The following is a 25386-nucleotide window of genomic DNA, read 5'->3' on the forward strand; positions in this document are numbered from 1 at the left end:
TAATTAATTAGAGGCTTTGTAATTAATTAATCGCAATTAATCGCATTTTTAATCGCATATAAATATTTGACCTGAGAACAGTGAGAAGCAATTTTTTTCACATGGATTTTAGTATACCATTGAATAATGACTGAATACATAAGCTTAAGCAACAACATATTGTTTATGTTTTTCAAGGTGGTACTTAACCAAGACCAACAGAAAAGTGCAATTTTTGCCATAAAGTGTAGCAATAGCATATTTAGGAATATAGTACATTTCAGAGATTCAGGTAGCCTATAGGTAGGTAGACCTTCTGTAAACTATAACACTTTGTTTTTGAAGTAAAACACAATACTTTCAAGTACATTCAGAACATTGGAAACCCTGACTATTAGAAAACATCTCTCTGTTGCTTCAGAGGCCATAACAGACATTGTTGATTTACCAACAGTTGGTTTAAAAAATCTAATCAATTTCAGTCCAACTCTCTCAATAACCTTGGCCAAAACAATAAACAGTTCAACATAAAGTGCCAGTTGCACCAACAACGTAATAAATAGTACCATTTAAAATAAAATAAAAAAGTGCCAGTGATTGACCTCAATCCCTCCTATTCTTCCAATATCCTGATGAAAAATAAAATCTCTCTGTTGCATAGGCCACTGTTTGATCAACGCGAATTGGGTGTGGGTCCTTGTACTCCGAGTCGGGCTAACGTCCACGCTAGCTTCCACGCTAGCTGCTATATGTTTTGCATTGAGGTGATACTTGAGGCTTGATGTGCTGCGGTGATATGCGAATTCCTTTTTGCATAATTTGCAAACAACTGTGCTCTTATCGATGCTTCCATCCGTCCGTTTTTTAAAACAAAATGTCCCATCCACGGGGCCAACCAAAGCGGTCTCATCAGCTTCTTCCTTCACGTTTGACTATTGTTCACTGTGGTTTGTTGTTGTTTGAAGTCATGAGCGTTAGTTGGTGCTCCAGTATAATCGGTACCCCTGAAACTCATCCAGTGAGAAACGTTCCGCGGTGCAAAAATAAGTGCGATTAAAATGCGTTAATTTTTGTGTAATTAATTAATCTTAATTAACGCGTTAAAGTCCCTGCCCTAGAGATTATATGAGTGTTTCTATAACAATAAATGTGTATTTTTTTACCTTGGCACCTCTGAGTTAAAGTATTAATCTAAGCAACTCATAATGAGGACAACATTATATGAGCTTTGTTATAACATGAATGTGTGTTTTTGTTTTAAAGCAGAGTGCACGGTGCGAGGAGCTTCACCTCAACGCAGAGAATCTGTCCCGGCGGGTTTGGGAGCTGCTGATGCTTCTTCCTACATGTCCCAAGATGCTTCAGGCCTTCCAGAACATCTCAGACGACACGGTCAGTCACCACACTTCCCCAACAACCTTCAGAAGTTAAAGGAAATAAAGAGCAGATTTAATGTACATGTGTTTTTATTAAAAGTAAATATAAAGCACAGGAAATGCCGAATTGAAGTTCATGAGGAGGAAATGGAGAATGCAGTCACACATTCAAGTTGCTGTACGTTGTATCTGTCGGACAGAGATGACCTGAGTGTGTGTTTCTGTGCAGAATGGGGAGGGTCTGTGCTGGAAGGAGCTCCTGAGGATCAAAAGCCCCCACAAGCTGCTCTACGCTCTGGAGATCATCGAGGCTCTGGGAAAACCCAACAGACGCATCCACCGAGAGTCTACTGTGAGAGAAACACCATCATTTTGATTTCATTTAACATATGTGCTTCTGGTTTGTCATTTTGTTGAACATTTTTTAGCCAAATAAACACTTTTCTAAAAACCTCATAGATTAAATAAAGTATAATCTTTGTTGTTATCGTTTTGATGCATAGACATGTGTTTATTGGTTCGTAAACACAAACTTATAAAAGCACACCTGCTTGTATGAGATGAACAACATATTAGAAATGAAGATATTAAATGTTTCAGGTCAATCATTGATACTTAGTAAGGATCTTTAAAATAATAAATGGTAATCTGTCACAATAATTTGTCATTTACAAACACAGCCACAATGCATTAGACTTTTTTCTTGCACTAGTACATTCTTGGTACTTGCTTCCACTGTTTGTAAATCTAACTGTGTGTGCGTGTGTGTGTGTCTCTGTATGTGTGTGTGTGTGTGTGTGTGTGTCTCTGTGTTCAGGGCAGCTACAGCGATCTTTATCCAGACTCTGACGACTCCAGCGAGGATCAGATAGAAAACAGCAAGAACACCTGGAGCTGCAAGGTACCACATATTCTATCTGTTACAGAAAAATAATACACTTTATTGAGCTGTTGTTTTTAGACCGTAAGGCTCTCAGAAACTACATTTGATTCCATTACGGTCACTTTCACTGTAGTCAAAGGTCCCATGTCATGGCCATTTCTACTGATCATAATTCCATTGTTGAGGTCTACTAGAATAGATATAAATTGTGCAATTTTCCAAACTCACATCTCATACAGCATCTCTGTATAGTATGTGTATTCACTCTCTGTCCTAAACGGCTTCTTAGAGCTCCTTCCCCCCCCCCCCCCCCCCCTCCTCCCTGTGAGCCCAGTGGCCGTCTGCGAGACAGCAAGACACAGCGAAACCCAGCCCGGAACACACACACACACACCCGCAGCCTGGCTAGGAGTTTGTGTGTGTGCTCAGGCTGAGTTCTGCGGTGTCTCGCCGACCCCACACCAATGAGCCAGCTCACAGCGTCCCGCTCCTCGCAGCAGCGAGCCTCACAACGTCCCGCCGTGTGTGTGTGTGTGTGTGTGTGTGTGTGTGTGTGTGTGTGTGTGTGTGTGTGTGTGTGTGTGTGTGTGTGTGTGTGTGTGTGTGTGTGTGTGTGTGTGTGTGTGTGTGTGTGTGTGTGTGTGTGTGTGTGTGTGTGTGTGTGTGTGTGTGTGTGTGTGTGTGTGTGTGTGTGTGTGTGTGTGTGTGTGTGTGTGTGTGTGTGTGTGTGTGTGTGTGTGTGTGTGTGTGTGTGTGTGTGTGTGTGTGTGTGTGTGTGTGTGTGTGTGTGTGTCCACGGATTGTTCCAAACGTAACGGCTCCGCAGATTGGCGTTACGTCACTATACCCGAAATATATACCTGAAATACGTCACTACACCCCAAATACGTCACTATACCCCAAATACGTCACTATACCTGAAATACGTCACTATACCTGAAATACGTCGCTATACCTGAAATACGTCACTATACCTGAAATACGTCACTATACCCCAAATACGTCACTATACCTGAAATACGTCACTATACCTGAAATACGTCGCTATACCCCAAATACGTCACTATACCTGAAATACGTCACTATACCCCAAATACGTCACTATACCCCAAATACGTCACTATACCCGAAATACGTCGCTATACCCCAAATACGTCACTATACCTGGAATACGTCGCTATACCTGAAATACGTCACTATACCTGAAATACGTCACTATACCCCAAATACGTCACTATACCTGAAATACGTCACTATACCTGAAATACGTCGCTATACCCCAAATACGTCACTATACCTGAAATACGTCACTATACCCCAAATACGTCACTATACCCCAAATACGTCACTATACCCGAAATACGTCGCTATACCCCAAATACGTCGCTATACCTGGAATACGTCGCTATACCTGAAATACTTCACTATACCTGAAATACGTCACTATACCCCAAATACGTCACTATACCCGAAATACGTCACTATACCCGAAATACGTCACTATACCCGAAATACGTCACTATACCCCAAATACGTCACTATACCTGAAATACGTCACTATACCTGAAATACGTCACTATACCCCAAATACGTCACTATACCTGAAATACGTCACTATACCCCAAATACGTCACTATACCTGAAATACGTCACTATGCCTGAAATACGTCGCTATACCCCAAATACGTCACTATACCTGAAATACGTCACTATACCTGAAATACGTCGCTATACCCCAAATACGTCGCTATACCCCAAATACGTCACTATACCCCAAATACGTCACTATACCCCAAATACGTCACTATACCCCAAATACGTCACTATACCTGAAATACGTCACGATACCTGAAATACGTCGCTATACCCCAAATACGTCACTATACCCCAAATACGTCACTATACCCCAAATACGTCACTATACCCCAAATACGTCACTATACCCGAAATACGTCACTATACCTGAAATACGTCACTATACCCCAAATACGTCACTATACCTGAAATACGTCGCTATACCCCAAATACGTCGCTATACCTGAAATACGTCGCTATACCCCAAATACGTCGCTATACCTGAAATACGTCGCTATACCCGAAATACGTCACTATACCTGAAATACGTCGCTATACCCCAAATACGTCGCTATACCCCAAATACGTCACTATACCCCAAATACGTCACTATACCTGAAATACGTCACTATACCCCAAATACGTCACTATACCTGAAATACCTCACTATACCCCAAATACGTCACTATACCTGAAATACGTCGCTATACCCAAAATACGTCACTATACCTGAAATACGTCGCTATACCCAAAATACGTCACTATACCTGAAATACGTCGCTATACCCCAAATACGTCACTATACCCCAAATACGTCACTATACCCCAAATACGTCACTATACCCCAAATACGTCACTATACCCGAAATACGTCACTATACCTGAAATACGTCACTATACCCCAAATACGTCACTATACCTGAAATACGTCGCTATACCCCAAATACGTCGCTATACCTGAAATACGTCGCTATACCCCAAATACGTCGCTATACCTGAAATACGTCGCTATACCCAAAATACGTCACTATACCTGAAATACGTCGCTATACCCCAAATACGTCGCTATACCCCAAATACGTCACTATACCCCAAATACGTCACTATACCTGAAATACGTCACTATACCCCAAATACGTCACTATACCTGAAATACCTCACTATACCCCAAATACGTCACTATACCTGAAATACGTCGCTATACCCAAAATACGTCACTATACCTGAAATACGTCGCTATACCCAAAATACGTCACTATACCTGAAATACGTCGCTATACCCCAAATACGTCACTATACCTGAAATACGTCACTATACCCCAAATACGTCACTATACCTGAAATACGTCACTATACCTGAAATACCTCACTATACCTGAAATACGTCACTATACCCAGGAAGCAAACAATGGAAAAAGAGAAATGTCCAAGGAGGCGTTCTGGGGCAGCATAGACAGGTCTTTTCTGTGTTAGAGTTTTACTCGCTACAGGGTGTACTTTGAGGGTTTGTGACTCTGCAGAGCGTTTACATACAGAAAAACCTTCATAAAACACAAGGGGACGGGTAATAACCAGAAAAACATGACATGGGACCTTTAACATTTTTTGTTTTTAAGTAAAGATGCAAATATAACCAGAATAAACAACATGATGGATCTCTTGTGGTTTTATCTGCAAACCAGATCTACCTGTGGATCAGTCAAAACAAATCTGCTCATGTAGAATATAAAAAACATACATTAGAAACGGTTATTGTTAGATTGAATACGTGTCTTTCTGTCCTCCAGTTTGTCTCCTCTGGAGGTCTGCAGCTTCTCCTGGAGATCTTCAACTCGGGCATCCTGGAGCCCAAAGACCAGGAGTCCTGGACTGTGGTGAGAGAGAACACCTGCCTTTAGAATCTACTTCAAAGGGGAAACAATAAATAATAAGAACGTCCTGGATATTCATGGAATAAGTTCTTTGATGTGTGTTTTATTAACAAAGCTGCATGTTGTAAAGCCTCACAGCTGCTTGGGGGATCTTCATGAGTTCATGACAACCCAAACAAAATAAACAATGCAGTTGGGAGACACATTCTCATTTGACCATTTGTCAGAACAGTTCCTCAATACTCAATCAGTCAGTATTCCTTGTCGCTGGTTTGAATCTTAAACATTGACCATTTCTCTTCACATTGTGTTTCCTGCAATGAGTGTGTGTTTTGTATCTCTCTCTCTCCTTCTCCCTCAGTGGCTGCTCGACTGCCTCGCCTGCCTGCAGAAGCTGATCTGTCAGTTTGCCGTGGACCCAGCTGACCTGGACCTGGCGTACCACGACGTCTTCTCCTGGTCCGGCCTCGCAGACAGTCAGCGCAAACGAGCGTGGCCGGGGAAATCACGCAAATCCACCGTGGAGCACGGGAAGGGTCTGCACATCCCTCGACTCACTGAGGTAAATGTTCCACGAGATAGAACAAACTAAAAAGCTTAAATTGATTTATTCTGGGATTGAACGATCTTTGGTGGTTTGCAGGTGTTCCTCAGCCTGGTTCAGGGTACTAACCTCATCCAACGCTTGATCAACGTGGCCTACACCTACGACAACCTCGCACACAGGTGAGCACACTACACATGTTCTTCTGGTACTTAATATACTTTCAGATATTTTAATTCTTTTTTAAATACTAAATATATATCAAGTATAATTTGCATGTGGTCTTTTTGTTCAACAGAGTTCTTAAGGCTCAGTCTGACCACAGGTCTCGTCATGAAGGTGAGAACTGATTACAAATGATACCCATTAGCATTTGGCGTTCAATTTATTAACACGCTGATACAATTCTGAAAGCTAGAAGGAAAGAGAAACCTCAACATCTCTCAACTCAAATAAGAAAACCCATCTGAGTTTAGTGTGACAGCGATACGACTGATGTTTCTTTCTCCTCCCCAGTGACCCACTACTCCATGTGGCTGCTGGTCAGCTGGGCCCACTGCTCCTCCACGGTGAAGTCCAGTCTGGCCGACAGCGACCATCTTCACGACTGGCTGAAGAAACTCACGCTGCTGGTGCCCGAGGTGAGACTGGAAACAGCTTTCAAAGACATAAAACTAACTCATGCACGAACAGTTCATTTATGTGATCTTATCAGAATCAGGTTTATCACCAGGCAGGTACGATGAATTTAACTTGATGTCGTGGTGCATACATAAAAGTAAAACAATGATTAAAAACAGTTTGCAAAAAACTATAAACTTTCAGCTGCTCGGCTCCCAGACTCTGGAACTCCCTGCCACTACACATCCGACAGTCTGATTCCATAACAACTTTCAAAACTCAAAACCCACCTGTTCAAACTGGCATTTTCTTTATAAATGGTACCCTGTGTCCTTTTGTGTCCTTTTGTGTCCTTTTGTGTCCTTCTGTGTCCTTCTGTGTCCTTTTGTGTCCTTTTGTAGTCCATTTCCTGTTTGTCTTTGTCTTACCCCGGCTGATACTTCACTAAATCCACTGTTTTAATTGTTCCCTATATTGATAGTGATATCGACCTTGAGTTTGAAATAAAGATTGAATTGAATTGCCCCTATGCCCTGTAAGGTGTCCTTGGGTGTTATGAAAGGCGCCCCCCAAAATAAATGTATTATTATAAAAAATATGGTAAAATATAGCAGTGTTTACATTGAAGTAGAATGGAATAAAATATGTGCATTTAATAAAAGAACACGTTAAAGTTACATGAATTTGAAAACTCTTTAAGCAATAAACAAATATTAGTTGGAGTAAATAACACTTGTTGTTGTTTCTTTAGTTTGTTGTCTGACGTGTGGTGTTTGTTTTCAGCCGGCGGTGAGACACGAGGCGTGTAACGGCCTCTACAAGCTGTCTCTGTCGGGGCTGGAGAGCGGAGAGTCCATCAACAGATCCTTCCTGCTGCTCGCCGCCTCCACGCTGCTCAAGTTCCTGCCCGACGCTCAGGCCCTCAAACCACTCAGGGTGGGTCACACATGCACATGCACATGCACACGCACACGCACACGCACACGCACACACACACACACACGCACATGCACACACACACACACACACACACACACACACACACACACACACACACACACACACACACACACACACACACACACACACACACACACACACACACACACACACACACACACACACCGCAAGCTACACTCTGTGTCAGTAGTCCTCCGGGACCATTATCTGATTCAATTTTTAAGTTTTGCTACAGCGACACCAGTTTGTTTCTGGTAGACATTTCTCCCTCTGGTGGGACGGGTGCTGGAGACACTGGGACACCACATATATATTTGTATATATATATGTTTTGTAGATAAACAAACAATCATATTTACATTTAATAAATCTCAACCAAAGCCATGTTGTTATCCCAATTTTTTTTATTTTTTTTAAAACACATAAAGGCTTTCTATTTAGAAATATCAAAAACCACACACACACACACACACACACACACACACACACACACTAGAATATAATACATTTAGATGAAATATAAAATATAGTATTGTGGTACAGTAGTAGTCGGTAGTGATACAATTGATAAACTCTAATCAAGACAGGTTCTGCCAAAAATTAAGCATCTAATTTGCAAGATTTAAGTTTAACACAAATCTGGTTGACCTTAAAGTCACATCACAGCAGACACTTTGCCTCCATAGACTGAAACTGTGTGATGTTTATGGTTTAAATGAACTTTTAAAGAGTCAAAAATGTTTGCTCTTCTCTGTTAAGAAGTGAGTTTGATGCTAATGTGTGTTTGCTGCAGGTGGAGGACTATGAGGAGGAGCCTCTGCTGAAGACGGGCTGTAAGGAATACTTCTGGCTGCTCTGCAAACTCATCGACAACATCCACGTTAAAGACGCCAGCCAGGTGAGACCCTTACCCAACTCACTTACTGATGATCATATCTGGTTATTTAAAGGTCCCCTATTCCACTTCTCCATGTCTCTTCTACATCAACATGTGTCCCCTCTTCTTCATGTCTCTTCTACATCAACATGTGTCTCCTCTTCTTCATGTCTCTTCTACATCAACATGTGTCCCCTCTTCTTCATGTCTCTTCTACATCAACATGTGTCCCCTCTTCTCCATGTCTCTTCTACATCAACATGTGTCCCCTCTTCTTCATGTCTCTTCTTCATCAACATGTGTCCCCTCTTCTTCATGTCTCTTCTACATCAACATGTGTCCCCTCTGTGGAAAGAGACTCTGAAAGTTTCAGGAACAAAGATTCTCTCTCTTTTTGATCCATTTCTATAAAAACCTGTCTGAAAATGAGCTGATCAGATTTTGGCAACTTTATGATGTCATAACGATGTTTTGGCTTGAGTAACCATTAGCCAATCAGCAACCAAGGTACCCCCCCCCCCCCCCCCCTTATCACCTGAATCTCCTCCTAGAGCACCATTGTGTTCTTTTTAACCAAATATCTCTCAGAGGGGCGTGGGGAGGGGCTCCTTATTTTCATCTAAAGTAACAGACAGAGAATCAGCACTTTTGAAACAGGGCTGAAACAGAGGGGATTATGGGTAATGCTGCAACGATCTGTTTGGTGTTTCAGCCAATCAGAGACAGGCTCTGTATATATCTGAGACCTGTGATACATTGATGAAACACAGGATAATAGGGGACCTTTATTTGTGTAGCATTGCGTTGATGTGTCATGGAGCTGCTGCTAGTGTTGGTCTGTTTGAACTCACAGAAGGTCTCTCCCTCTCTGTCGCTGGCCGCCCCGCTGCAGACGACGCTGCTCGACCTGGACGCTCTCGCTCGACACCTCGCCGACTGCATCCGGAGGTCAGAATCTGTGCTCTGAAAACACGAGATACATATATATTGTAAAACTGTATATGAATGAAAATGAACTGTAACTGTAATTCTAATTTAAATTGCCGCTGAAGCACCAGGAAAAGCGAATCTCATGCAGAGAATAATCAATTTTCCAGGCAAGAATGTTGTTTTTGTGCATTCATTGTCTATGAATTCCAATTATCCAATATTTAACAAACAATGGCTTCTCCTGTGTTTTCCCTGATTTAAAAAAACATACTGGTGCGCTAATCCCACCACCTGTGTCCAATTTATACAATCATCCCCATCACCCCAAACCGCCTTCAAAATAAAAGCATAAAGAATTACTTTAACTTAAATAATTATACATTTTATATAAACAAAAACAGCTAGTTAATAGATAATGATTGAATAAAATAAATAGTTCCACCTCCCACCATGACCTGGTTGTCTCTCCTTCAGCCGTGAGATCCTGGACCAGCAGGATGGGATGATCGAGGACGACGGGCTGACCGGCCTCCTGCGTCTCGCCACCAGCGTCCTCAAACACAAACCTCCCTTCAAGTTCTCGCGCGAGGGTCAGGAGTTCCTGCGCGACGTGCACAACCTCCTCTTCCTCCTGCCCAGCCTGGCAGACCGCGCTCAGCCCAAATGTAAATCTCACGCCGCCCGGGCCGCCGCCTACGACCTGCTGGTGGAGACGGTGAAGGGATCCGTGGAAAACTACCGGCTGCTGCACAACTGGGTCATGTCCCAGCACATGCAAGGTGAGGAAGATAACTACGTGTCTCTTTATATCTAAAGTTGGTTACCAGGTAGAAAATAACTCTCTGCACTCTTATTCTTATTCCTGCTTTGACACCTGATGTTCCCTATTAGGGGATCTATGAGGGTTTATCTTGTCTTAAAATGGCTTAAACAGAAAAGTGTCTTCAACTTTCAAAATGTGATTTATTGTAAGTCTGAAAGTTTGCTATCCCAGCTGTTAGAAATATCTCTGTGGTTGTTTGTGTTTAAATTGTCCGACGGATAAGTTAGTGAACATTTAAAGAGGGGCATGAACTGTCACTATTAGGGAGGTGTTTTTAAAGTTCCTCCACTACCGGCTTAGCTTATCATGTTTTCTATTATTTTATGATTTTTTTTGGTTACGGTTTTTCACAAAAGACACATAAGCGTACAGATATTTCCTTGTAAACAAAACTTTACAGACGAAAATTGATATTGTTGTGATGTTTGAGACAAGGCAAGTTTATTTATAGGACATGTCAGACACTAAGGCATTTCCTAGTGCTCTTCCTAAAGTACATATACAGTATATCTATATGTACAAATAATATACCGTAATTTTCGGACTATAAGGCGCACCTGAATATAAGCCGCAGCAGCTAAATTGAATGATGTGTACATATATAAGCCGCACTGGACTATAAGCCGCAGGTGTTTTAATATTTAATTACCATATGTAAGGGTTCGTGCACAGAGGGGATTGTCGGGAAAGAGATGGCTGTTTGAGGAAGCTCCCATTTATTAACATTTCAACAAACAAGTTGCATATTTGCATAACGTATTCAAGTGTTAGCATTTAGTGCAATAGTAGCTACAGAACATGTACTGTGTAAACTGTACTGTATCACATAGCGTTTCAGACACACACACTTTTCAACTTTCAAACTGAAACGGTGCGCTCCCAGCGCACGTACCGGCAGTGATCTACAGCAGTGGTTTTCAACCAGTGGTACGGGGACAAACTGTCTCGCTCTCGTAATGTCTGTCTGTCTTGCTCTCGTTCTGTCTCTCGTACCACTCTCGGTTCCACTTTTACTTTTGCGCGCTACCTGTCTCACTCTTTTCCGGGCTCCAGCTTTTCCTGCTGGAGCCCGCCGCTTAAAGGTGGGGGGCGCGGACCGGCCATAGAGCCCATAGAGTTAAAGGTGGTGGACTGTAACCAGTAAAATCCATAGATTTAGGAGGTCCCCTAGTGGCCGTTAGCTGTAAAAATCCATAGATTAGCCGCACCGGTATATAAGCCGCAGCGTCGAAAAATGGGAAAAAAGGCGCGGCTTATAGTCCGAAAATTACGGTATACGTGCATATAATCGTCTGCAAGCTACACTGTGTCAGAAGTCCTCCGGGACGATGATCTGGCTCAATTTGAGTTTTGCTAAAGTCTGTTTGTGAGAGACATTGTTCCTCTGGTGGGACTAATGCTGGAGACTCTGGGACATACGTCAATGAACTACACAGTAAATGTGCTTAAAAACAAAAAGCTCAAACAATTCTGATAGTTCATAGAAATATTGATGAATGTACATTTCATTTCTAGATCACAGACAAAACGACCAGCTTGTTCACCAAAGAAGCCACGCTCTACATTCCCTCATTAACTACATTGTTCTTTTATTCATCCTCCAGCTTCTCACGCGCCGTATAAGTGGGACTACTGGCCCCACGACGACGTTCGGGCCGAGTGTCGCTTCGTGGGTCTGACTAACCTCGGGGCCACGTGTTACCTGGCCTCCACCATCCAGCAGCTCTACATGATCCCCGAGGCGCGGCAGGCCGTGTTCACCGCCAAGGTCAGTGCCTGCAGGACGAACTGAGGGCAGCAAAACCTCATTCAGATTAAGAAGAGTGTGTGGATTCTTATACTGCGTGTGTGTGTGTGTGCAGTACGCTGAGGATATCAAACACAAGACCACGCTGCTGGAGCTGCAGAAGATGTTCACATATCTCATGGTGAGTTTTATTCAATTCAAGGCTTGATTGTCAATGCCATATCTACACCGTAGCTAAAGTCACAGGCTCCTCTAACAGGGCAACATGAATATATATAGATGAGCGTAACACCTACGTCAATTCGGGGCAAAAATTACGGCCACGCCCACTTTTGGGGGAAAACAACGCTTTCATTTGAATGGCGGTCAATACACATTCTGAAGTTTTGGCCAATCCGGCAAACAATCACATTCAATCATTGGAAATCGACGATCAGGCTCGATGTATGGTTAAATTAAAATCAGTAGGCGAGGCCGTGATTTTCGCCAGCTTTTCCTCTCATCAGCGAGGCGTGTTCCTGGACTTCCTCTAAGAGAAAAGGACAGTTACTGAAGAGCTCTGTGGCTTCAGGCTTGATCACCATTCAAATGACAGCGTTGGTTTCCCCCAAAAGTGGGCGGGGCCGTAAAGTGACGTAGATGTTACTCTCATCGACATCGATCTCCAACTGCTATATTTAACCATATATCGAGCCCGCTCTTCGATTTCCATTTCCAATGATTGAATGTAATTGTTTGCCTGTCGTGATCGGGCTCTTTGAAGATCCACAAATCCACGGTTTTCTTAAACTTCTGATCGGATTGGCAAAAACTTCAGAATTTGTATTGACCGCCTCAAATGACGGCTTTGCTTTCACCCAAAAGTGGGCGGAGCCGTACTTTTTGCCCGGAAGTGACGTAGGTGTTACTCATGTATAGGACATAGAACTAATAAAACGGATGTACTGTAATTTTCGGACTATAAGCCGCACCTGAATATAAGCCGCAGCAGCGGCATACCACTCTCGGTTCCACTTTTACTTTTGCGCGCTACCTGTCTCACTCTTTTCCGGCCTCCAGCTTTTCCTGCTGGAACCCGCCGCTTAAAGGTGGGGGTCCGCGGACCGGCCATAGAGCCCATAGAGTTAAAGGTGTTGGCCGTTAGCTGTAAAAATCCATAGATTAGCCGCACCGTTATATAAGCCGCAGCGTCGAAAAATAGGGAAAAAGGCGCGGCTTATAGTCCGAAAATTACGGTACGTGTTTTTAAAATCATCATCTACTTTTGATTTGATATTCACGCTACAGAGAGCAGAGGTTAGTAATAAAATAAGGATGTGAAAAACGTGCACCCCCGCCCTAGATTCAAGTGCATTATTTCTTTTATAGGGCACAAACAGAAGGTTGAAGGAATAGCTCATCCTAACACAATATACATTGTAAGAAGTTCCACTTCTTTGCAAAAAGACACACCTTCATAAGCAAGCTACACTCTGTGTCAGAAGTCCTCTGGGACGATGATCCGGCTCAATTTGAGTTTTGCTAAAGTGAACCCAGTGTGTTTCTGAGAGACATTGTTCCTCTGGTGGGACTAATGCTGGAGACTCTGGGACAGACTCAATGAACTAAATCAAGATTATACATTTGCGTATCTACTCGACTATTGGTTAAATTGATGACATGTCTACAAGTTAATTTTCTAAAATGTTCTAGACCAAACAATTAATTGTTTTAATCCAGGAAATATGTGATGGATTCATCAAAGCACTACTAACGGCACAGGACTCATTTGAAGCTCTGCAGACAGAGTTTGAACAACAACACCACGACTCTTTCATTATCTAAACCTAATCTAATCTGAACCCCCTCTGTCTCCAGGAGAGCGAGAGGAAGGCGTACAACCCTCGTCCGTTCTGTAAAACGTACACGATGGACAAACAGCCGCTGAACACCGGCGAGCAGAAGGACATGACGGAGTTCTTCACCGACCTCATCACCAAGATCGAGGAGATGTCCCAGGAGCTGGTAAACACACACACCTTCACACACACACAAACACCTTCACACACACTGCTTCACACACACTGCTTTACACACACTGCTTCACACACACTGCTTCACACACACTGCTTCACACACACAAACAAACACCTTCACAAACACTGCTTTACACACCCTGCTTCACACACACAAACAAACACCTTCACACACACTGCTTCACACACACTGCTTCACACACACAAACAAACACCTTCACACACACTGCTTCACACACACTGCTTCACACACACTGCTTCACACACACTGCTTCACACACACAAACAAACACCTTCACAAACACTGCTTTACACACACTGCTTCACACACCCTGCTTCACACACACAAACAAACACCTTCACACACACTGCTTCACACACAAACAAACACCTTCACACACACTGCTTCACACACACTGCTTCACACACACTGCTTCACACACACAAACAAACACCTTCACACACACTGCTTCACACACACTGCTTCACACACACTGCTTCACACACACTGCTTCACACACACTGCTTCACACACACTGCTTCACACACACAAACAAACACCTTCACACACACTGCTTCACACACACTGCTTCACACACACTGCTTCACACACACTGCTTCACACACACTGCTTCACACACACAAACAAACACCTTCACACACACTGCTTCACACACACTGCTTCACACACACTGCTTCACACACACAAACAAACACCTTCACACACACTGCTTCACACACACTGCTTCACACACACTGCTTCACACACACTGCTTCACACACACTGCTTCACACACACAAACAAACACCTTCACACACACTGCTTCACACACACTGCTTCACACACACTGCTTCACACACACTGCTTCACACACACTGCTTCACACACACAAACAAACACCTTCACACACACTGCTTTACACACACTGCTTTACACACACTGCTTCACACACACTGCTTCACACACACTGCTTCACACACACTGCTTCACACACACAAACAAACACCTTCACACACACTGCTTCACACACACTGCTTTACACACACTGCTTCACACACACTGCTTCACACACACAAACAAACACCTTCACACACACTGCTTTACACACACTGCTTCACACACACTGCTTCACACACACTGCTTCACACACACTGCTTCACACACACAAACAAACACCTTCACACACACTGCTTCACACACACTGCTTCACACACACTGCTTCACACACACTGCTTCACACACACTGCTTCACACACACTGCTTCACACACACAAACAAACACCTTCACACACACTGCTTCACACACACTGCTTCACACACACTGCTTCACACACACTGCTTCACACACACTGCTTCACACACACTGCTTTACACACACTGCTTCACACACACAAACAAACACCTTCACACACACACTGCTTCACACGCTTCACACACACCACTTCACACATCACACTGGCAACTCCTATGCCAATGCATTTCTTGTGTATTCTCCAAATGTGTCTTCTATTTTCTCCTTAAAGAAAACACAACTCTTCACTATAAGCATTTTGATATTTCCTGACAAGGCAATTCACACTGCTTTCACTAAAACAAATACAGAATACATTACATTTCAGACGATTTTAAAAAGCGAGAAATATATAAACAATTACATCTTTGAATGACAAATGATCATGAGAGCAGGCGAAACACATAAGGTCAATTTTCATTCCTGTAGATATGTGCTTCTAAAAGACGTGATGTATCTCCAAGTACAAAAGTGTTCCAGGTGGGCTGCGTCTTTTGACAACAGGAACTTCAGAACATGTAGAAAAACTAAGGAAATTCATAATGCTCTTCCTAAAGTACTTATACAGTATATCTAATTATACAAAGAATATATTTGTGCATATAATCGTCTGCTACACTCTGTGTCAGAAGTCCTCTGGGACGATGATCCGGCTCAATTTGAGTTTTGCTAAAGTGAACCCAGTGGGACCTCTGGTGGGACTAATGCTGGAGACTCTGGGACACACTCACTACACGATGTGCTCATTGACTCAGACTAATGACTCCCTAAATTGCATAACTGTGTTAACATAATTAAAATCATGAATAATAGTTTATCACCCTGAAGTTTGATGAATGTGTTTTATTTGTTCTCATAGAAAAACACAGTGAAGACTCTGTTCGGAGGCGTCATCACCAACAATGTGGTCTCTCTGGTGAGTAAGAGATTAACATATTAAACATTTAACTTCCAAAAGTGGGTTATTTGGAGCTCAAATATTTTCATCTTGAATTGTGGATTATATCCCTCTTTATATAGAATTTCATCTTCATATTCATTCTTTGCTTTTATTTAATTTACTTTTAAAGTATTTCCTACATTTACATTTTTTTTAATAACACATTTTAATTATTTTATTATGTTAAAATCAGTGATAAGATAGCCTTTTTGGCGCTGCTCTAAAGTTGAATTAGTTGTATTATTTGTAACGTTTTTTTCAAGAACTTGATACAAAATGAAAACAAGCTTTATGGTTCATTCGTATAAATTAATAACATACTTCATATCTTCAGAATTCACTATCCAGATGTAGTCCACAGGTCATACTAATTTATTTCAAGTGTATTTTCAGTTTTGGAGACTTTTAGTGAAACTTGTATCCGTCTTTCCCTGCAGGACTGCGACCACGTCAGTCAGACCGCAGAGGAGTTTTACACGGTCAGATGTCAAGTGGCGGACATGAAGAACATCTACGTGAGTTCATAAAACACATCAGTGGTAGAATATAACTAAGTGTATTCTAGTAAGTGTAAGAAATCTAAATATATATTAGAAGTACCTTAATCTTTCTTAGACCCTAGGGGTTTTTAAATCTACTCTTAAAACTCACTTCTTCTCCCTGGCCTTTTAGTCAGAGCGGAGCACGACTCCTGACTTTTCCCTGTGTTTTCTATAAATCTGTTGATGGTTGTAGTATTTATTACATGTACAGCACTTTGGCACGACCGAAAATCACTTTTAAATGTGCTTTATAAATAAACTTTGATTTGATTGTTGAGTATTTCCATTGGATGCAGTTTTATAATTTGACTTTGTAAGATAGCTGTAGTTACAAATGTATCTCAAATGTAGTGATTTCTGATAAACGAAAGTATGAAGTGTAACTTGTATACGATGAGGCAATTCTCCTACTTCTTAATCTCAATAAACCCTTTGAAAACCTTCTAGCATCAGCTGATAACATGCATAGCCATCAAGCTAAAAACAGAGCTGTTTATTTGAGAAACTCATGAAAAGTTGACTTTTTTGAGATTTCTGATGGTGTGTTTTTTGTAGGAATCTCTGGATGAAGTGACGATAAAGGACACTCTTGAAGGCGACAACATGTACACCTGCTCCCAGTGCGGCAAGAAGGTCCGCGCTGAGAAGAGGTCTGTGGATTTGTTTTGATTAAACTAACCCCAGGATTCCAACGTATGCGCCACGGTTTTGGTCCGACCTCCTCCGGCGTCATAACCCAACCGGGCGCGTTTCAGAAACGGAGCGTCTTGCCTGCCAGCTCGCAGTTTTAGTTGATCTGGATATATTTCCTGGACAGGCTACTTTGTACAGACAAAGTTAATAATAATTGTAATATCCCAGTTCTAAACGACAGGAATCAAAGATGTGTTGCTGTATTTTAGTGGTAAAAAAATGCATTCATCATCATAATTATTCTATATATAATTTACACAGTGCCTGTAAACCGGAGGAGAACGCTGGCATTTCTCCTCCTACTTGAAAGACTACGGAGGGATGGGGTCTGCAATATCTGTTTATTTTGGGGATGGGCCGGATGCTCTGACTGTTCCACTTCCTGCCCGGCGCTATGCAACGCCTCGCATCGAAAATAGACCAGCCGCCTATTTTTAGCGGAGCCCAGCGCCGAGACGCTTCTGAGACGCTTCCGAGACGCTTCGGGGACGCTTCTAGCCGTAACGCGGCGCGCCTGGTGGAATAGCACCCGGTAGCCGCGTTCACACCGGAGTACTTTTCCCACTTTAGTTCCGAAATGTCGCGTTCACACCAAAAAGAGCCGGAACTAAAATTAGTTAATGAGAACCTTTTTACCCCCTTTTCCTCTCACGCGGCCCTCTTGTGAAAAAATAGGTATATTTCTGATTGGCTGGGCGGATTGCAAACCACGCCCCGTAAAACTCAAAAAAAGTGTTGTGAAGCCACCATTTTATTAGCATTTCTAGCATTAGCATTAGCCCAGCGCAGAAACGCAGAGAGACTAACTTATGGCAACACAAAATAAAACATGGGAGTGGTGGAGATGAGGAGGTGTCGGCGTTCTGGCGATTTACTCGGAAGGCTTCAGTAGAAGCTGCTGGGAGTCCCAGCAGTTTCTACTGAAGCCAGTCCCCAACTCCGGGGACTTCCGGCCGGGGACTTTGGACGGCGGACGAACCCGGTGGAATCTAGGGGTATCATGTATAGCATCCTAACACCTGTTTTGGGGTAGATATTAATTATAAACATTAATTATTACTTAAGACTGGAATGATCGGGTGTTTGGTGTTTAGCTACAGTGAAGGGTAACGTGTTTAGGGTAAATAATGATGCCCTGCTACTAAATAGATCCTTATAAAATGTATAGATTTGATGTTTTTCTGTTCTGTATCGCCTGAATGTCCCGCCCTCTTACTGACCTCCACCAATTACCAGAGGTCAAACTAACTGACCAATCAAACAGAAGAGCAGAAAGGCACAATCTGTGTACTTCTTGTTAGTTCAACCTCAATAGAACTAAATCACTTTTAGTATAACCGCCTTTCTGAATTTTCTTCCAAAAACGTACTAGAAGCAAATTGATTTTAATCCTAATTTCTACACATCTAAAAAAACAACATGCAAGAAAAAAAAAAAAAAGGGCAATTTTCACAACTTCACCTGTAATGTATCTCACTCTACCCTTCGTCTCTCTTCCCTCAGGGCGTGTTTCAAGAAGCTTCCGCGGATCCTGAGCTTCAACACCATGAGATACACCTTCAACATGGTGACGATGATGAAGGAGAAGGTCAACACACACTTCTCCTTCCCGCTGCGCCTCGACATGACGCCCTACACCGAGGACTTCCTCATGGGCAAGGGAGAGCGCAAAGAGGGTTCGTCCAAACATCAAGGAACACTTACAAAATATGTGAATCAGAACAAAACTGTACCAAAGAAATCTGTGTTTGGCTACGTCCTGGGAGACACGGTGGAAGATGTGCAGTACATTTCTGATAAACTACATTAGTTTCTGAGCGTTGTCTGTCACGTGTTGCAGGTTTTCGGGAAGAAGGAGAGGCAAAAGTCACGGAGAGCTACGAGTACGACCTCATCGGCGTCACGGTCCACACGGGCACAGCAGACGGCGGCCATTACTACAGCTTCATCAGAGACATCGTCAACCCGCACGCCTACAAGAACAACAAGTGGTGAGTAGGGCTGTAACTATACACAGTAAGACAGACGGACAGACGGACGGACGGACGGACGGACGGACGGACGGACGGACGGACGGACGGACGGACGGACTGCAATGCCGGACAAATGGCAGAAAGCTTTGAAACTGATTGGAAAATCTATCCTTTGCTGAAAAATAAATGATAAACACTTTTGATATCAAAAAGAAATTGCTTCTCTAAGGAAACACATCAAATTCAACCACCTTCTACACACACACACACACACACACACACACACACACACACACACACACACACACACACACACACACACACACACCATATTGTTTGTTAAATTACATTTTGAGCTTGTGAAAGTGAACTACCTTTTTAGTTTGAATGGTTTTATCGAGTGGGACCTCAGTCTTATGCACCAGGTTTTTGAAAACGTTGAATATCAGATATGAAGTAGGATTTAAAAACCAATCTTCCTGCAGGTACCTGTTCAACGATGCCGAGGTGAAGCCCTTCGACTCGGCCCAGCTGGCCTCTGAGTGCTTCGGAGGAGAAATGACGGTACGAGCTGCAGTAAATAAATACACTAAATTAATTGTATTTGTCTCTTTTGGATTTTGCTGACATGATTTTTATCTTTCAGACTAAAACCTACGACTCTGTCACGGACAAGTTCATGGATTTCTCTTTTGAGAAGGTGAGGATCAGTTTCATTTAAAATGTCCATGTCACCACGTTTGCTCCAGAAAGTAATAACGACATGTTCATCGTCTCGCAGACACACAGTGCCTACATGCTGTTCTATAAGCGAGTGGAGCTGGAGGAGGAGAACGGGAAGGACTTCAGTTTTGACGTCTCTCCTGATCTGCTGGAGGTACCGTGGTTTCACTTTCTTTACACTTTGGATAATGTCAATACATGTATATGAAGTGACGTCTAATCGCTAATGTCTGTCTCTTGCAGTGGATTTGGCACGACAACATGCAGTTTCTCCAGGACAAAAATATATTTGAACACACTTACTTTGGGTGGGTATCCCATCTAGTTATTTCGATAGAATGAAACCATCTATACTCACCCTTCATCATTTGCTTATACTTATTCCTTTGTGTTCCTTCAGTTTCATGTGGCAGCTCTGCAGCAGCATCCCCAGCACGCTCCCCGACCCTAAAGCCGTCTCCCTCATGACCGCTAAGGTGAGAAATAATACGGGTTGTAGATAAGTTATCGGTTGATTTGATATATATCATCATCTTTAAGTAGCTTTCTATTCATAGCAAAAATAACAAAACATCTCTACTGTTCATTTCCTTTGTTTTCTGTCAATAGAAATCTGAATATCTCAGTTTTTTCTGACCTTTTATCATCCAAATGAATTTAAAGGGGACCTATCATGCAAAATGCACTTTTGTACGTCTTTTATACATGAATATGTGTCCCCGGTGTGTCAGGGAACTCACCAAGTGTCAGAAAACTCAACCCCCTTTTCCTCCGTACCCAAATCTCTAAAAACGGGGCTCCAACGGATCTGATACAGACTGATCCAGATTTGAAATATATCTGACGTCAGAAACGGGGAGCTCCGCCTATATGGGCAACTCTTCACCTATCAGGGGAATGGGGGGTTGCGTGGCATGGTAACAGCATGGTAACATGACGCCCCCCTCCTTTGCAGCGGGGCGTGGTCAGCTGCAGCTCATTTGCCACAGAATCAGCCCTTGTGAAAACAGGGCTGGAATAGAGCAAATCGAGCGAAATGAGGCATGGCTAAAATGCATGATCTGTTTGGTATTTTGAAAAAAAAACTTCACAGACATGTTTTGTATCGGTATGGCCCTACAATATATGTTTAAAATATAGCATGATAGGTCCACTTTAAAAAAAAAGTAATTAACTGAAGCCTAATCGATTATGAAAATAAATTAGTTGCAGCCACAGAAAAAAATTGAAGGCATGCTGTTTGGAAAAATATCTTTCTGTTTTTTTGTCTCTGCAAAAAACTGGTAGTAAATACAGTAGAAATAGAAAAATCTGTAAATTGTTTTATCAAAATTGTTCGCATTTGATCACTGTTAATGTCCTTCTCTTCACAGCTCAGCACATCATTTGTCCTCGAGACTTTTATCCACTCCAAGGAGAAGGTAACGCCCTCTCAGCTGATTGTAGGACTTTTAATTTCTAACTAAAGTGTAGATGAACTGACTTCCTTCCTGCTCTCTGACCTCCAGCCCACGATGCTGCAGTGGATCGAGCTCCTGACCAAACAGTTCAACAACAGCCAGGCCGCCTGCGAGGTCAGAAACGGGCTTTAACCATTACTTACTCTCAGTATTATGATGTGTCGGTGATCCTATATTTACTGTATGGCGTTTTAATTTAACTTCTCCTCTGTTTCAGTGGTTTTTGGATCGAATGGCGGATGATAACTGGTGGCCGATGCAGATCCTCATAAAGTGCCCCAATCAGATAGTCAGACAAGTGAGTTTTTCTTCTGATATAACATCATTTTAACATCAGGCTGGGCAATATGTATTGTTATTATCTTTGTTGTGAAGTAAGACTAGATGTTACTTATATCTTTATGTAGTAGGCGTCGTGTCTTCCTGGTTTTAAAGGCTGCATTACAGTTAACTCATGTTGTTTTCTCAATATACAAGACTGTCCAAGCTCCCCTGACATTTTTCTTTACCCACTTATTCCTTGAATCTACATTACTGATAATCATTATTCAGGACGCTCATTCTTTAAAACATTTGTGAAAGCATCAATGGTCAGCGTTACACTCTTGTTACTAGGCATGGGTATCAATAGGCGTGTTCTCACACCGCAGTACTTTTCCCACTTTAGTTCCGATATAGTTCCGAAATGTCGCGTTCACACCAAAAAGAGCCGGAACTAAAATGAGTTCATGAGAACCTTTTTACCCCCTTTTCAGTCCCTGCTAGAGAGCAGGGACTTTCGTGGGAGAAAAAGGTTCCTATGTCTGATTGGCTGGGTGGATTGAAAACCACGCCCCGTAAAACTCCCAAAAAGTTTTGTGAAGCCGCCATTTTATTATCCTTGCATTAGCATTATTAGCATTATTAGCATTAGCATTAGCCCAGCTCAGAAACGCAGAGAGACTAAATTATGGCAACACAAAATAAAACATGGGAGCGGTGGAGATGAGGAGGTGTCGGTGTTCTGGAGATTTACTCGGAAGGCTTCAGTAGAAGCTGCTGGGAGTCCCAGCAGCTTCTACTGAAGCCAGTCCCTAACTCCGGGGACTTCCGGCCGGGGGACTTTGGACGGCAGTATACGCTGTGAAGTTGTTTGCGGCCTGCCAGTAAACCCAAAGTAGAAGAAGAAGAAGTGACGTCAGCGGCTTCATTTGCCTAATCCTCCCCCAGGGACTTATTCCGGTGTGAACGCGATCTGTACTTAGTTCATCAGAACTCTTTAGTTCTGATGAACTAAAGTGGGAAAAGTACTGCGGTGTGAACGCGCCTATTAAGGTTTTAACGCTACTACTACTTTTATCTATACCGCTGATCGATCCGGTCTTTTAACGGTACTCTTATCGGTTCTTTTGGAGAAAAAAAATAGGTAAATTTACTAAAGAAATTGTAAATAATGTGAATTCACAGAACCGTATAAAACAAACAAAAAACAAGTATTTACTCCAAAAATACAGTGGTACAGAGCAACACAGGTGGGGCAGACAGGTATGCTGCAAAAGGCCTTCTTCTGGAGGAAGATTAAGGTATACTGACGTACCTGACGTGGAAACGTTACTCGTCGAAAACGGTGCATTTCTCCGTCTGAATGTGGTGCAAATTGCTCGTTACCGCCCTCACGTGCTAAACTCTTATTGCACTTTTGCAACGAGCATTGTCCACATCGAGACGGGTAAAGTTTAACCACACCTCGGAGCGCTTAGTTCTCTCCGCCGTGTGTGTGTGTTGCTGCATGTAGCAGCTGCGTGTGTGTGTGAACTGCCCCGCCCCCTCGCACACAGACGGGGGAGAGAGATCTCTGGTCTGGATTGGAAAGATCGAAAATGCATCATAGACACATTTTGCAGTCTTATTGCATATTAGAAACGAAGTTGGCGAAACTAAAACTGCAATATAATGTTTGTGTAGCAGTAATACACATGCCATATATTTTTTACATGTCTCCAGTACCGATAAAAAGACCGATAGCGTCGGAGCTTAACGGTACCACGGTCTATAATTCCGCCTCGGGGCCCGTTTAATACCGGGGCTCGGTGCCCATCCCTACTTGTTACCGTATTGATATCGAGGTGTTTAGTTCAAACTAATTTGACATGTGATCGCCGAGCCCTATTTTACCGCATATTCCTTGAGGTTTCATATCCTTTATCCTGCTCATAGTTGTATTTATTCATTTAAGTTTCATTCTCACATCTTCCCAAACTTCTTGTGTCCTCCAGATGTTCCAGAGGTTGTGTATTCACGTGATCCAGAGGCTGCGTCCCGTTCACGCTCACCTCTACCTACAGCCCGGCATGGAGGACGGGTATGGGATCACTTTTTTGTTCATAATCCTAGATAATCAAAACGCACACACTCTCTCTCTCATAACTCATTCATTTTAACGTAGTCTCAGTTTCATTATACAGACATGTCCACATTTTAGTCAACCATTTTTCCCATTTCCCAAGGTAGGTGTGTGTGTGTGTGTGTGTGTGTGTGTGTGTGTGTGTGTGTGTCGATTAAATACAATTGAACCCAACATTTCAAATGGGAAGCCAAAGCCTCCCAGTACAGCCTCTCTCCCCTAGCCCAAAGAAGTGAATTGTAATAAAACTTGAATTACAAATATATTGGAAGTTTTTTCACATCTAACGTAGCAGCTAAAGTAATTGTATCAGATGGTGACAGAGATCAAACAGGAGGTGTGTGTCGCTCAGTCTCTCTGGACTCTGAGAAAGATTTATCTCTCCATCACTGACACAGAAAACTATCTTTAAAATACATATTTAACTTGTGTTTGATCATCTAAGTTGTCCTTGTTTTGAGCTGTATGTCTTCTTTGTAAGCACACTGTATTTATGTGTATTTATATATAGCATTTTGTTTATCTGTTTGAGTATTTAATTACGGAATTGTATTATTTTTTCTTTATCCTGCAACTGGATGCGGCTACCTCTGTATAAGATGTGCTTTCTGCCCTCCCTTCTACTCATTTTGTTTTTTTTCGGATGTCTAAACTGTCTAATTGTTGAAATAGTAGAATAAATTCGAAACTGAAAATGTTGGATTCTGCTAACCCCTTTTGTCTCCCCGCGTGCCTCAGCTCTGACGATATGGACGGTCCGGTGGAGGACATCGGGAGTCGCTCCTGCGTGACGCGCTTCGTGAAGACGCTGCTGTCCATCATGGAGCACGGGGTGAAGCCGCACAGCAAACACCTGACGGAGTATTTCGCCTTCCTCTACGAGTTCGCCAAGATGGGAGAGGAGGAGGTCGGTCTGAACACTCAGTCACTCAGTCACTAGTCTCACCTTCTGTACTGAGAGATGCTTGTCGCCCAAAGGCTTCATCAGTTTTAGTTTCTACAACATGCCTTGTTAACGAGAAAGAGAAAATAAATGGTGCTTTTTTTAAAGCCAAGAATGAGAAATAATCCTATGAAAGTATCTAGTATGGAAAATATATTTGGTCAAAAGACTTTCTTAGTTATTTCACAATTATTGAGATTTAGATTAAATGATAGATAAATTCAAATTGTTGCATT

The 25386-nt window shown here is 42.5% G+C and overlaps 1 protein-coding gene across 1 annotated transcript in view; it reads left to right on the plus strand.

Moving 5' to 3' along the window:
- The window catches only part of usp34 (ubiquitin specific peptidase 34), an 87111-nt gene that overhangs the window by 41158 nt on the left and 20567 nt on the right, over positions 1–25386 (plus strand). Inside the window, exons 26-55 of the mRNA XM_079691018.1 lie at positions 1243–1371; positions 1585–1707; positions 2173–2256; positions 5601–5687; positions 6046–6246; positions 6328–6410; positions 6527–6567; positions 6745–6869; positions 7633–7785; positions 8603–8707; positions 9540–9634; positions 10091–10395; positions 12044–12207; positions 12302–12367; positions 14044–14190; positions 16353–16409; positions 16871–16948; positions 17531–17625; positions 19172–19344; positions 19509–19659; positions 20127–20205; positions 20288–20341; positions 20423–20518; positions 20608–20672; positions 20765–20840; positions 21738–21785; positions 21873–21938; positions 22042–22122; positions 24080–24165; positions 24946–25114. Coding sequence (XP_079547144.1) covers positions 1243–1371; positions 1585–1707; positions 2173–2256; positions 5601–5687; positions 6046–6246; positions 6328–6410; positions 6527–6567; positions 6745–6869; positions 7633–7785; positions 8603–8707; positions 9540–9634; positions 10091–10395; positions 12044–12207; positions 12302–12367; positions 14044–14190; positions 16353–16409; positions 16871–16948; positions 17531–17625; positions 19172–19344; positions 19509–19659; positions 20127–20205; positions 20288–20341; positions 20423–20518; positions 20608–20672; positions 20765–20840; positions 21738–21785; positions 21873–21938; positions 22042–22122; positions 24080–24165; positions 24946–25114 — 3282 coding nt within the window. The remainder of the gene's footprint in view (positions 1–1242; positions 1372–1584; positions 1708–2172; positions 2257–5600; positions 5688–6045; positions 6247–6327; positions 6411–6526; positions 6568–6744; positions 6870–7632; positions 7786–8602; positions 8708–9539; positions 9635–10090; positions 10396–12043; positions 12208–12301; positions 12368–14043; positions 14191–16352; positions 16410–16870; positions 16949–17530; positions 17626–19171; positions 19345–19508; positions 19660–20126; positions 20206–20287; positions 20342–20422; positions 20519–20607; positions 20673–20764; positions 20841–21737; positions 21786–21872; positions 21939–22041; positions 22123–24079; positions 24166–24945; positions 25115–25386) is intronic.

Source organism: Notothenia rossii (genome assembly GCF_949606895.1).
Source record: "Notothenia rossii genome assembly, chromosome: 1".
In the NCBI taxonomy this organism is placed as follows: domain Eukaryota; kingdom Metazoa; phylum Chordata; class Actinopteri; order Perciformes; family Nototheniidae; genus Notothenia; species Notothenia rossii.